The sequence below is a fragment of the Vigna radiata genome, chromosome 8 (genome assembly GCF_000741045.1).
Source record: "Vigna radiata var. radiata cultivar VC1973A chromosome 8, Vradiata_ver6, whole genome shotgun sequence".
Classification (NCBI taxonomy): Eukaryota; Viridiplantae; Streptophyta; class Magnoliopsida; order Fabales; family Fabaceae; genus Vigna; species Vigna radiata.
Window position 1 is genome coordinate 23,950,900 of NC_028358.1, and position 14,136 is coordinate 23,965,035.

The 14,136-nt window shown below is 28.4% G+C and overlaps 1 protein-coding gene across 1 annotated transcript; it reads left to right on the forward strand.

Moving 5' to 3' along the window:
* The first annotated feature begins 8,876 nt into the window (after positions 1-8,876).
* Positions 8,877-12,433, forward strand: LOC106770873 (GDSL esterase/lipase At4g28780). Its single transcript, XM_014656706.2, has 5 exons — positions 8,877-9,159; positions 9,245-9,372; positions 9,579-9,821; positions 11,462-11,714; positions 11,806-12,433. Exons 1-5 carry the CDS (start codon positions 8,916-8,918, stop codon positions 12,039-12,041), a joined length of 1,104 nt encoding a protein of 367 aa, XP_014512192.1. The 5' UTR covers positions 8,877-8,915; the 3' UTR covers positions 12,042-12,433.
* Positions 12,434-14,136: the final 1,703 nt, after the last annotated feature.

The following is a 14,136-nucleotide window of genomic DNA, read 5'->3' on the forward strand; positions in this document are numbered from 1 at the left end:
GTCGGCTTGGAAGGTCGGCCTGGAAGGACTGCACGGACAGCCATATGGGAGGACCGTATGGTCATTGGGAAAGACCGTACGGTCAGGTGGAGGGGCCGTACGGTACAAGAGGTTATAACGATAGATATATCCTAATTTTAAATTAGATTTTACATTTCTAAACCTCTTTAGATTGTGCTGTATTATTTAGGAGGTTCCAAAAGACTCACTCTAAAACTTTTTTTCTTACTTAGTTTAGTAAGTTATTGCTAAAAAAGAAGTCAACTTATATTTGGAAATTTTTTGGAGTTATGCATTGGAAAGTATTGTGAAGTTGCATTAGTGTTTTGGATTTGGAACATAAAGTTTTCATTTTTGTTATGCTAGTTTTCACTTTGTTGAGTGTTTGAGTAAGAAAATTTATTAATTAAAGTGAAAAAACATGTCTATTATAATGCTTAAGACATGAAAGGTTAATATGTTGTTTTATGATATTGCATAAATCATTTCATCACTCAAGCAATGAAAATTACAAGATCAACTAAACATTGTCAACAGAAGCAACATTGCTCATTGCTAAAAAAAGTTAAATTGTTGGAAGTTCCACATCGACTAGAGATAAGGCCAAATTATAATATATAAGTGAGATGCAAACCTCATCTTACAAGCCGATTTTATAGGATTGAGTTAGGCTTAAAAAACTCACCTTCTAATATAAATTGTATTTATCCTCTAAAACTCTTGTTGTCCAAGTAACACATGGTTACTTAAGTGATAAAAAATTAGAGTTTTAAGGTGAATTTTAGAAATTTGTAGCTTAATGTAGCAAGTCTTATCACATAAGTGATGATATAATGTTCGAGGTAAGAGTCAATGTTAATTTTCTTTACTAGAAGTTGAGTACTTGAAGCAAGGAACATTTTTCTATTTGGTAAGGATAAGTCACTTAAGCAAAAGTGTTTAATTCAAACAATATTTTTTTCTCAAGTATTCAAGTGTAATATATATTATGTGATTGAATACATATACACCCACGCACATATGCAAATGAATTTTTTTTTTTATGTGTATAAATGGATATATTGTGAATTGTGGATTGAGATATATGATAATTGAGTTGAGTGAGAAAAAATGATACTTGGAATGATATTTTAGTTAAGTTATGGTTGTGGTATTAAGTACATAAGATTATTAAAAAAATAAGATATACTAGTTTCACAGATAATTTAAATTGCATATATTAAGATGCTAGGTGGTATGTTGAGAAGTTGAAAATGTTTCCCACAAAACATTGTAAAATAAATGCAATGAAACACTTTAACATAGGAAGCTAGGGTCCATATTAAAATTAAAATAATTAAAAAGATTACATATTTTATATTATATTGTTCTAAATACATAAATATACAATATATTATAATTTAAATAATTAACACTAATAAATTAAGTTTCCATAATTATTAATTATAATATACTATTTTAACATGTAAATATAATAATTATTTTAATTTATTAATTAAAAAATTAATTAATTAATTAAAAATTTAAAAAATATTTGATGATTAAATGTGTTTTAAATATTTATTTATAAATATATATACTAAAAAATTAAAAAAAAAATTCAAAAAAATTCAAAAAAAAAGAAGTGATGGATATTTTGGCAGTCTATCGGCCCACCATGTACTTTAAATATTTATTTATACATATAATATAAAGCTTGGTTTTGTTTTCAAAAACTTATGAATGATTTGATTATATTTCCATCAATAGTTTTTTCTTTGAATGTAATTTTGTTAGTTAATTTAGTATTTAAGTAAAAGAAGGGTAAGAAGGTAAAACAGAACAATAATAAAATATAATTTTAGATAAAAATGGATAAAATAGAATAGTAAAATTTGTTAAAGCCATGCAGACATTGACAATTGTGAGACCACAATAATTACATGCAAATATTTTGACCAGTAAGTTAATGAATATTTGAATATATGTTAAAATGTACTTGTTAGCTTGTGAAATGTGTAATGGTTTTTTCTTGACAAAGGCTGGAAATCTTGTGAGGGAAAATGTCATATTTGGTATGTGCTTGTCTCGGGACACAGCATTGAATTTTGATCGAACATTGGGAGGGAAAAAGGTAAACAAAGATTTTGGTTTTGTGTGATTTGATGTAAAATTAAAAGTGAGACGAACTACCTTCGCGGCTTAGCCTTAGCCATTTGTTTCTTTTGTCGAAAACCTTAGCCATTTATGCAACTTACATGCATTACGAACTCCTTTTAGTGTTGTTTTCTACCGACCCAATAAATAAAACAGATACGTAATAATAGCCTTTCGGATTCTGCTGGTGCCGCTGATCAACCATTTTATTTCATCATTAATTCAGAAAGTGACCCAAAGTTCCTGCACTCAGTAGTATCACATACGTAAAACTTTAATGCCCAGAAAATCTGGTGCCATTAATTAACCTAATGAAAACACTCTCTTTCGTTACAGAACCATTTGGACAGTGCTCTCAAAATAATCATTGATATTGTATAATATACGAGTGAGTTATTTAAGTAAGTCAATTTAATTTGGTTTATTTATTAATAAGTTAAAAAAATTCAAATTTGATTTGACGTGGGTTAAAGAAACTTTTTTACTAAATAACTTAATTACTAGATTTTTTTTAATCCAAAAAAAGTTATAATATTTTCGTAATCCAAATTTGAATAAATTTCACTGTTCTATAAACAATTCAAAATAAAATAAAGTAATATACAATTCAAATGTAATTTAAAAGTAAACTCAAAAAATGAATAAATAAATTTATAATATTGATAGTTTTTGTGTCAATTATCCATTTATAAGAGTAAAATCTTGAATGGATAAATTTATAATATTTTTCTTTCTTAAAACATTTTTTTTTATTTTCACTTATAATTCAATAAAAAAATGTTAATAAATAATATTGAAATACAAAATAATAAACAATTAAATTAAGCTAGGTGGATTGATAAGTCAACCCAACTCATTACGGATTTAATCCGGGTGAGCCGAATTCTAAGTGGGTCAGGTTGAAAATTGGTCCGTATAGAAAAATTTCATTTTTTTTAAATCTAATCCGACTTGAATCTATGATGGACCAGATTAGCTTGTTCCAACCTATTTTAACAACACCACATTTGAATTTATACGTTATTTTTCTGTCTTTAAAGTAAATTTATTTTGTTATATTAAAATAGTTTTAACATATTTTAAAATATTAAAATTAATATATAAAATACATTTTCACGATATAGAAATAAAAAAAAAATTGAACTGGGAGTGTTGGCCTTCAATCATCGTGTTACAAAACAGGGACATGATTGTGACACGATGTTGAAGAGTAGAATTTTTTTCTTTTTTTTGAGCTAAACATGTTACTTAGCATATTTAAGGATGAACAAGGATTGGGTGGAATATGTCTGTTTATAGTGGCTACCTGTGTGCTTTTAAGAGCACATTAAGTAGGTTATTCCAATCAGTATCAGTTATTATGACTTATTAGTTTTGATTGAAGTGATTTAAATAGCTTTAAATTAAGGAAAATCGTGTTCCCTCTCCTATTTTTTTAATATATTATCAAATGTGTATACCAGTAAATTTTCAGTGTAGGTGTGAGAAGATGTATGAAAAAAAAATTCTTTAAAAAGTTAAACATTATAAAAGCATAAGCTCATAACATGCATTTTAGAGAATAAAAAAATATAGTCATTTTACATTAAAAGGTGCGATGTATAAAAGGAGTTGATTTTAAGTGTTTGGAAAATGAGCACACAGTCTCCGTTTTACATAATATAAAATATTACAAATAATTGAAATACATATTTTAAGTAAACATCAATTACAAAATTCATACTTAAGGTAAGGTGAGAAGTCTTTCTGTTCCTAATAATATAAAAAAATACATAAATGAATATTATGTAAAGTTGTGAAAACAGGTCACAACATGATGGTCAATCCAATCTATCGTGGGTTCGAATCGAGTTGAATTTGAAAAAATGTATAATTTTTAAGTGGGTCAAATTTTAACTCAACTAATTTAAATCCGGTTAATATGGATTGAAGCTGTACCCACTGACCTAATTTTATTTTATTAAAATTTAATTTTAATTTTATAAAAAAATATTTATTATATTTTCTTTGCATGAAAAAATTATTTAATTTTTCTATTTTTAAAATTAATCAAACATCCATGTTGAGAGTGAAAGGTAGATGTGAAATTTGTTTAAATTTCAATTATAGAAAGTTTGTAATTTTTTTTAAAAAAAAATTATAATTAAGTAAGACAGTGAGTTTACTACCCGCCCATCAATTCCTAATAGGCCAGACCAAGTTCAATTTTTTCAAACTCGCTAATAAATAAACTGGATTAGATTAATTAATTTACTAAGTGACGAATTCATGATAGATCGGATCACATAACTCGTTTTGACAACATTAATATTAAAAATGAGTCAAAAATTACCACTTTTTTTACAGCTATAAAAAGAACACCGATTGGTGCATTAAATTTAACCAGTTTTTATTTCGTTGACCAAGTGTCCCAGAACATGGAACACTGCACAGTATGCTCCTCATTTGTCAATGCAATTACTACAAATCTTTTTTGGGGGCATACTAGCAATAACTCAACTAATGACTACTGTAGTACCCAGTTTGACTTTTAAGATCTTAGAAAATGTTTTTCTAATTTTTACTTCAATGCAGCACAGTTGTATTAATGTTTTATATTGTTAATAGACCTATATAATAAATAATCTAAATCCTAGAAATAAAAAATAAATTTTATAAAAATATAGTCACTAAATGAAAAATTACTTTTTCAATTTTGTACTTTATAAATTGACGTTTTAAATATATTCATTTGGTTAAGCTAAAATCTGTCAAATTAAAAAAAAAAAAACGAGATTCTCATAAACTTTATAACAAACTATTTTCCAATTTTCAACACAAACACAGGAATGATGTTATTGTCTCTCTATTTAAATACTCATAAAATTATTTGATTTCATAATAGTTATGAAAATTAAAGTTATAAAATATTGATGATTTCCATAGTATATGTTTTTTTTAGTAATATCTTGAATATTCTAACTCTAAAATAAATATAAATATTTTTTGGAATAATTAAATTTGATAAATATGAATACTGTTAAGCATTTTGAAAAAAAAATTACGTTATTGTCTGATATAAATATTATGCTTTTACTTGTTATAAATAAGTATTATATTTGAACTTTTCAATGATTAATCACATTAACTTCTATCTTTTTATTAAACTTTACAGGCATATAAAATCATTAATATATAGTATTTTTGGAGTCATTATGAATAGGAAAGAAAACAAACAATATAGAAATAAATAAAAATATAAAAATAAGAAGAAGATTGAATGCTAATTTAAATTTCAATCTTGCAATAAAATATTCAAATTTTAATCATCCTTAAATCAAATGTTTTTTTTTTTTTATCTACGCTAAGTATATGATTTTCTAAATTAACTACTCAAGTATATATATGCTAAAGTAATACAAAATATGTTAAAATAACGTGTGCTAAATTTTCCATAATATTTATATAATTTAGTTTAAAGCTTTTTCCTACCTAGTTTAAAGTTTGGAGAAGATTTCGTTAATACTGATTCTATATTATAATACAAAAATTACAAAATATATTAAAATATAATAATTTCATAAAATAATATATACTAATATTGATATAGTTTATTTCAAATTTTTTTCTATTTAAATTTGCAATATATTTCGTCAAAGTTAATGTATTCAAATTTGATAGCTTTTCATTAGTGTATTAAGTGATAAAGTAGTGATTAAAATACTTGGCTGATTTGTGTGTTAAAATAATAATATTATATTTTTAAAGGCAATCATTTTTATTTTTTTAATTGCTAATAATGAATCACTTCTTGTTTTTTATAACACTTTCTAAGAACTTTTTTGTAACAATGTTATACACTTTTTGAATAAATTTCAGTAACGATATTTACGAAATGAAATTAAACATTCTTATTATATATATATATATATATATATATATATATATATATATATATATATATATATATATATATACACACACATTTAAAATGTAATAAGATCTATAGTAATTTAATCTCAATAAAATTATCTATGTACATGTCCACATTAAAGCATCTTCAGTTTATATAATCAAATAAAAAAAAATACAAAGTAAAACACAGCTCCTTTGTTGAGCAAAATACAATTGCTTAGTGAAATACAATTTGTTGGGCTCAACAAATTATGCAAATGTATGAAATTCTGCATAATTTTCTAGAATTTGTTCTAAAACCAAAATAAACCGATTTAAAATGGTACCATTTCACAATAACTAACAAGTTTAAAATGTATAAAAGAACATGCATATTACAAAGATAGTATAAATTAATTTGACAATTCCAGCTACAATTCAAAAGAAAAATTTTAAAAGAAAATTATTCCAGCTACTATGATTAGATCATGAAATACATGAGAAACATAGTAAAAAAAACTTAGGGAGAGTTTGATGAAGTAGAAAGAATGAGAAAGTTTTGAAATCGACCTTGTATATGACATGCAAAGAATCTTTTCACGGGGAATTAAAACCCTAATGAACCTTAAAATGGAGACGTTCATGTATCTTAAATTTTCCAACCCAATTATTTAATCATGAATAAGTGGATTCTTAAGTAATTGTTAATTTGTTAAGATAAGATTATATAAAGAATAGACCGTCTAAACAACTCAAGTTTTGAAATTTAACAAAAAACATCAAATGAAATATTACTATAAATGAAAAGTCATTTAAAACAATAGCGTCAAAAGAAACAATACCTTATAACATCTGAAGCCAAGATAATAAACAACGTTTTCTAGACCAAGCTGTATAAATGAATTAGAAAAACATAAACAATGTCTAGAAGAAAATATCTCTTTTTAAAATTATCTAAAAGATTAAATGAGTAAAACAAGCTAGTGTTTCATGAAAATAAAAGTCCATCTCTTGCATAACATTAAGGTTAAAAGAAATTTTTATTCAATACAGTGTTATCTCAAACAAAGCTTTTTATAAGAAATGAATGACGGTTAAACATTATAGCCTCTGAAAAAACATATTATATGAATATCATTTGATGATTATTATATGTCTTACCAAACGATGCATTTATGAATGAAATGACAAATGATATAATGTCTTGAATATGTTACACTGTCTAACGCTTATTAATGTTTAAAACATTTAATGCATGTACGATAAAACACTTCTATGCTTGTATAGTTTGTTTCTTGATATCCGTGCAGATTAATAAAGCACAAAGATATGATCAGAATCACTATATCCAAGAAAAAGAGGTTGTGAGAGAAGAAGAACATTATAAGAATGTTTCCGTTGAACCACGTGTTGTGAGAGAAGAAGAACATTATAAGATGTTGTCTAGACGTGTTGTTTAGGCGTGGAACCAAGAGTGATGAGAATACTGTTGTAAACTATAAGTGGTTAAACTTGGACTAATCGTGTTGATTAGGGAACCAAAAATGGTTAAACTCAGATTGGTGACATTGGCTAAAGAACCAAGAGTGGTGAGAATACTTAGTATAAACCTAAAGAGGTAAAACTTGTATAATCTTGAAAAAGATGAGTGAAATCTCTTAAGAGTTCTTAAGGAAGAAGTGGACGTAACTTATATTGAGTGAAATAATATAAAAATATGTGGTTTATTGCTTTGCTATTCAAAATATTTTCCATTTACATATCTCATAAAAACCAACGTTTAAACATCTTACAATCTATATATATATATATATATATATATATATATATATATATATATATATATATATATATATTCTTTTTACAAATAATTATATTCTTTTACGAAAAAATTTCAAAAACACTATTCAACCTTCTAGTACTTTTTCTATTATTTCATAATTTAGTTCAAATTTTCATATATACTATTTATATACGTGCTTACATTTTCTTTCTCTACTTTCTTCTTTGAATAATGTACAATAAACTATAATTAAAAATTAATTATTATAATAGTCATTAAAATGAAAAAATAAAAGTTATAAAAGAGAGTTACAAAATAAATAAGTTTTATGAATTTGTTAATAATAGTTTCTTCTGATAATAAAATTAATAAAATAAAGTTGGTTAAAATAGTAAAAACGTTACAAAAATTATATAAAGAAACAGTTATAAAGGTAAAAATTGTAAGAATATATATATAAATCTTTATATTATATTCTAATGTTATATATATACAGACCTATATAACTATTTATTTTTGAAAGTTAGAAGCCATCTTTTAATGAATGTTGTTGGAAGTAGAGAGATGAAAACATATATTCTCTAGGAACACTGTCACCACCGTGAGGATGAGGGTGATGAAGATGGTTTTGGAAGTAGACATGATTTTGAATGGGTTGTGGGTGATGGTGCATTCTAGGACTGGGGGAGCTCTTCTTATACAAGACTCTCGTGCCATGCTGTGCTCCGTTCTACTTACTTCGTTATTGCATGAATGTCGAAATTAAGAAACAACTACATGTTTAATTATTTCTAGTTTTGGTTTAAAATAATGTGTATTTATAGAGAAGGATAATGATATTTAGACAACATTTTTTTGACAATATTTGAACATTGATTACGTGTCAATCTGTGATTGGTCAAAAATTACTCCTCAATAGTGTTTATGATTATTAATATTGATTATGGAGTAATTTTTGACCAATCACATATTGACATGTAATCAATGTTCAAATGTTGTAAAAAAAATGTTGTCTAAATATCATTATCCGAGTAGAACGGAGCACAGCATGGCACGAGAGTCTTGTATAAGAAGAGCTCCCCCAGTCCTAGAATGCACCATCACCCACAACCCATTCAAAATCATGTCTACTTCCAAAACCATCTTCATCACCCTCATCCTCACGGTGGTGACAGTGTTCACCAGCACGAAGACAGCAGAAAGTGCTCGCACTTTCTTCGTGTTCGGAGACTCACTAGTTGACAACGGCAACAACAATTACCTCCCAACCACCGCACGCGCCGACTCTCCTCCCTACGGCATCGACTACCCCACCCACCGTCCCACCGGTCGCTTCTCCAACGGCTTCAACCTCCCTGACCTAATCAGTACTTTTCACATAACACATTCCACCATCTTCATGCATGTTAATTATTCTGTGGAATTACTAATTCCCAACATTGTTACACACAGGCCAGCATATAGGATCCGAACCAACGTTACCATACTTGAGCCCTCAATTAACCGGACAGAGGCTCTTGATTGGGGCTAATTTCGCTTCCGCAGGGATAGGAATCCTTAACGACACCGGTTTTCAATTCGTAAATCCACCTCTCTTTTTCTCGGTCTATACATTCATGTAGTAGTTAATTGATCAATGCAGTTAAATTAACCCTAACCTAACCACGACATTTGCAATTAATTGAAGACATCACGTTACATTCGAAATTAAGTATTATTGATTACATTAATTGTTAGTGTTTAGAAGCATAATTGAGAATTGATTGAGGTGCTTGAGACGGTGCAGGTGGGGATATTGAGAATGTTTGAGCAGTTTGCGCTGTTCCAGCAGTACCAGGGGCGGTTGAGTGCGGAGGTGGGGGCGGCGCAGGCGCAGCGCGTGGTGAATGGGGCGCTGGTGCTGATGACGCTTGGCGGCAACGACTTCGTCAACAACTATTTTCTGACTCCTGTGTCAGCCAGGTCTCGCCAATTTACTATCCCTCAGTACTGCCGATACCTAATCTCTGAGTATCGAAAAATTCTTATGGTATACGCACTCTCCACTTTCTTCTTTTCTTTCACTTTCTTCCTGTCTGCTATATTCAGTTACTGTATTAATTGAACTGCACCAGTTCATGCGATGGCGATAATAACTGCGTGAGTTTTGGGGGAAAGTAAGAAATACATAGAGTAAATTTTTAAATTTAGATGATAATCACATAGTATCTATATAAATAAAAATTAGGAAATTAAACTTAACTTATGTGTATAAGACCTTTTATGTGTGATTTTTTTATATTAAAATTCATAATTTCCAGAAATTATTACAATTTGTTTGGTAATAATATATATCTTTTAAAAATAAAAAAGTAATTTAGTATTTTACGTAGGGCTGCTTTCTCTCCTTTTACAAAAATTAAATACATGGGTTGTGAGTTTTGAGCCCGTTATGCTGTAGTGATAATTTTATATTATTAACTTTTTTTTTTTGAAAAATTTACCTTTTAAATTATTGAAATGAATTGGAAGTATGCTCTAACAAGCATTTGTATCTAAAGTAAAATGCTCATCCTTATGACACCTTGAAATATAAATTTGTCAAGTTACAAATCCTCTCTATGTACCTCTTCTTTTTCTTAATAGATTTTTAGTCTAATTCAATTCACAAAATAAAATTTTCACTTACTTATATATTATAAATTTATATTATTTATATTGTGATATTTAACAATTTTAAAAGAAAAAACAATTAAAAAAAAGTAAAATATTGTTGTAAAGAAAAAAAAAACTATTTAAACATGACTTATTCCTACTTAAGAAGTTCCCTTTTAAATAAATGTATAAGAAGTTTGAACCTAAAATTTTCTAGGAGATGGATTACCAAGTAATTAGGAAAGTGAGGCACTACTAATTTCATTCTTGACAAGTTTAAAAAGTGTATAATAACCTGGAAAGTTATATATATATATATATATATATATATATATATATATATATATAAACAATAGTAATAATTTTTTATACCAAGTTTTTAGGTGGCAAAGCAACAAAATGTTACATTTATAGTCACTCAACTTGAGGCATATGATCGTCAAATTCATCCTAGTGCTTCTAACATTTTCCCAAACAATTTACAGCACTGGATTTTGTCAAATGTCCCTGTAATATTCACCTACATGACCTTATTTATTTTTTATATATTTATTCTTCTTTTAATAAATAAATAAATTAGCTGAGAACACGATGTAAGAGACTAAAAACAGAATAAATATAAGTTAGAAAATAATAAAGAAAGTCATATAGCTGATAGTTGTTGGGCTGCCTCATAAGAAAACAGTGTACTGTTACTTTTACTTAAACTTTTTTTTAATTCCTTTGTTTTTACATGGGCACAACCTATAAAAACTAGGACTCGTCTAAATTTTCAACAGAGTTCATTACATATAAAAAAAAAAAGTAGGAGACATGAAGATGTGAATAAAAAAAGCAAAATAGAGGAGATGGTTTTTGTGAAAAAAAATGATGGAATATTTGTAAAAAAAGAAAATTATTGATTGGTAAATGTATTTATGATAAGGATTCTAATATTTTAACAAAGTTTTTTTACAATTTTGACAACAGGATCATGTGTCACTGTTTTATTCATCTTCGTCTCGTTAAAGGAAATTTTTCCTTATGATAATGCAGAGATTGTATGAGTTGGGAGGTAGAAGGGTGCTTGTGACTGGAACGGGTCCATTGGGTTGTGTTCCTGCTCAGCTTGCTACGAGGAGTAGGAATGGAGAGTGTGTAGCTGAGTTACAAAGAGCTGTTCAAATTTTCAACCCACTGTTGGTTCAAATGACCAGAGATCTCAACTCTCAACTGGGCTCTGACGTTTTTGTTGCTGTCAATGCCTTCCAAATGAACATGAACTTCATCACCAACCCTCAAACATTTGGTCTCTCAAAGATTTCAATATTTTTTTAATATATATTTTTAATTAGATGTAATCCATCTATCCTGATTTTAAATTGTTGGTGTGAGAGCAGGTTTTGTTACATCAAAAATAGCATGTTGCGGTCAAGGTCGTTTCAATGGGATAGGATTGTGCACTGTAGCATCAAATTTGTGTCCAAATCGTGACACATATGCATTTTGGGACCCTTATCACCCATCTGAACGTGCTCTAGGGTTTATTGTCAGAGACATCTTCAGCGGAACTTCTGATATTATGACGCCAATGAACCTTAGCACCATCATGGCCATCGATTCCAACCTCTATTAATTAATTTACTTATTTCATCAGTGTCAGCTAGTGAGGCAAAAGCTTCATTATCATTGTAATTCTATTAAATGTGCCTGTAGTGTGCTGTGTGTGTTTTCTATTTTGGTGTATGTGCAAGTGCAACATCGCTTCTAGAGTTAGTGTAGTTACACTAGAATGAATGAGGTTTCAATGTAAGTTAATTATAAAATCTAGGAGTAAAAAATCTCCTATACTCTTTTAGCCCTTGTGGATTATTTTGGTTTAGGTACAAGTGTTACCAAAGATGGATTGCTTTCCCTAAAGCCACTTCCTAATAGCATACTGAAAATCATGCACTCCTTCCATTACATTCCCTTTAATATTTTTCCAAAACACCTTTATAAATCCAAGATCGAACTCATCTGAACTTGTGCCTTTTGTGTTCTTACAATCCCACACCATCTCCTTTATTTCCAATTCCGAAAATATGTTTGCTAATATGATATGATATGATAGAAACTCTAAATTTCTTATACATGAATGTCCAAAACTTTACATCAATTAAATATCATATTAATTTATAATATATAAGTAAAGAAAATATTACCTTATAAATCGAGTTTATAAATATCCTTTAGAGTTAAACTCACTCCTTGATAATCGATTGGAAGAATTGTAATGGTGGTAATTTTATTTTAAAAATTTCATTTATCATATTAGTTACTATCTTATATCAAATATTATTATAGGTTTAGATGTATGGAACATTATCATCTTTAATTAATGAGGGTATAATTTATAAACTAGCTTGCTAATAAAAGATTAAAATACATCATAAAGTTCAAGAAATTTAAAGTAGTGATATGATGATAATAAAGTTTCTAGCTAGATCCAATGGATGTTGAAAGTTAGAGATAAAAACACAGACAACAGAGAAAAATAAAATCACTACACCTAAAGTTTGTATGGACTAGAAAATTGAATTGACCTAAAGAATGAGAAACCTAAATAACTTAGGCAAAACTTTAGTGAAATATTTAGATATGAACAAGACACATCACTAAACGATTTTCAAATTAATGTATCAATGATAGTCTTGCTAAATATAAAGGTTATACATTGCTAGATAATAACTAAATAAACTCTCAATATGTCTTAATAGATAGAAGTGTCAAAATATATTTTTGGAAAGTATGTTGAAAAGTCCTAAATGATAGTCCAAAACTTATGCTATAGGAAACACCTTGCTAAACGCACTTGTTGAGTAAAACAAAGAAAACTATAGAACATTTACATAGGCTAGACGATACCATGTGTCAAACAATCTACTTCATCCAATGGTGAAGTCTTCAATCAATTGCTTGATATCTTAGTGTGAAGCTTAAATGATCAAATCCTACCTTGTCAAGTCCCTCACCACCTTACTTTTGAATGCCCTACCTTTGAGAGGCAACAACCATGTCCTTCTCTCACTCATGCTATTATGACCGTTAACTAATGAACATATAAGAAATCCCAAAAGAAGAAGAGGATGTTAAGGTTGAACCGATCGTTGAAGTTGTCGATGACCTGTCGATAGAAGAGGTGGTCGTAGAGGGTGAGGACGAGGCTGAGGTGGATCTCCCTAAGTAGGCTTTTCGCCTATTATTTTTTTCTCCCTTAATTCTCTCTTTTTCTTTTCTCTCACTTTCTTCTTCCATTCTCTTTTTCTGCTCAATTTCTTCTTCTTCACTCATATTTTGTTTCTCTTTTCTCTCTATTTTTCTCTCATCTAACACTTTGCCACTTCTAGTAATAATAGTCTTAAACTCTTCCCTAAGATTACCTTTCGAATTCCTCTTAAAAACCTCCATCTTCTTGAACAATTGCCCAATCTGCATCTCCATAGGTTTAAATGCAGCCTTCGTATTTTTATAATAGGACAAGCTCATTTTCATGAATTGTTGGAGGGTTTCCTCAAGCTAATGAAGTGGGTTGTTGCTGCCATCGCACCAGTGAAACATTTTGTATCTCTTGTGGCAATAAAGAGTTTCTTCGTCACATCCTCCAGTTGTTGAGTGATAATTTTATTTTGTTCAAGCAGAGTGTCCTGAGATTGTAGATGTAGAACTCCCTTCTGTTGAGGTAGGGCTCC

Coding starts and splice junctions, on each gene's coding strand:
- LOC106770873 (XM_014656706.2), top strand. CDS start 8,916: ATGTCTACTTCCAAAACCATCTTCATCACCCTCATCCTCACGGTGGTG. Junction 9,160..9,244: donor CAACCTCCCTGACCTAATCA/GTACTTTTCACA, acceptor TGTTACACACAG/GCCAGCATATAGGATCCGAA. Junction 9,822..11,461: donor AGTATCGAAAAATTCTTATG/GTATACGCACTC, acceptor ATGATAATGCAG/AGATTGTATGAGTTGGGAGG.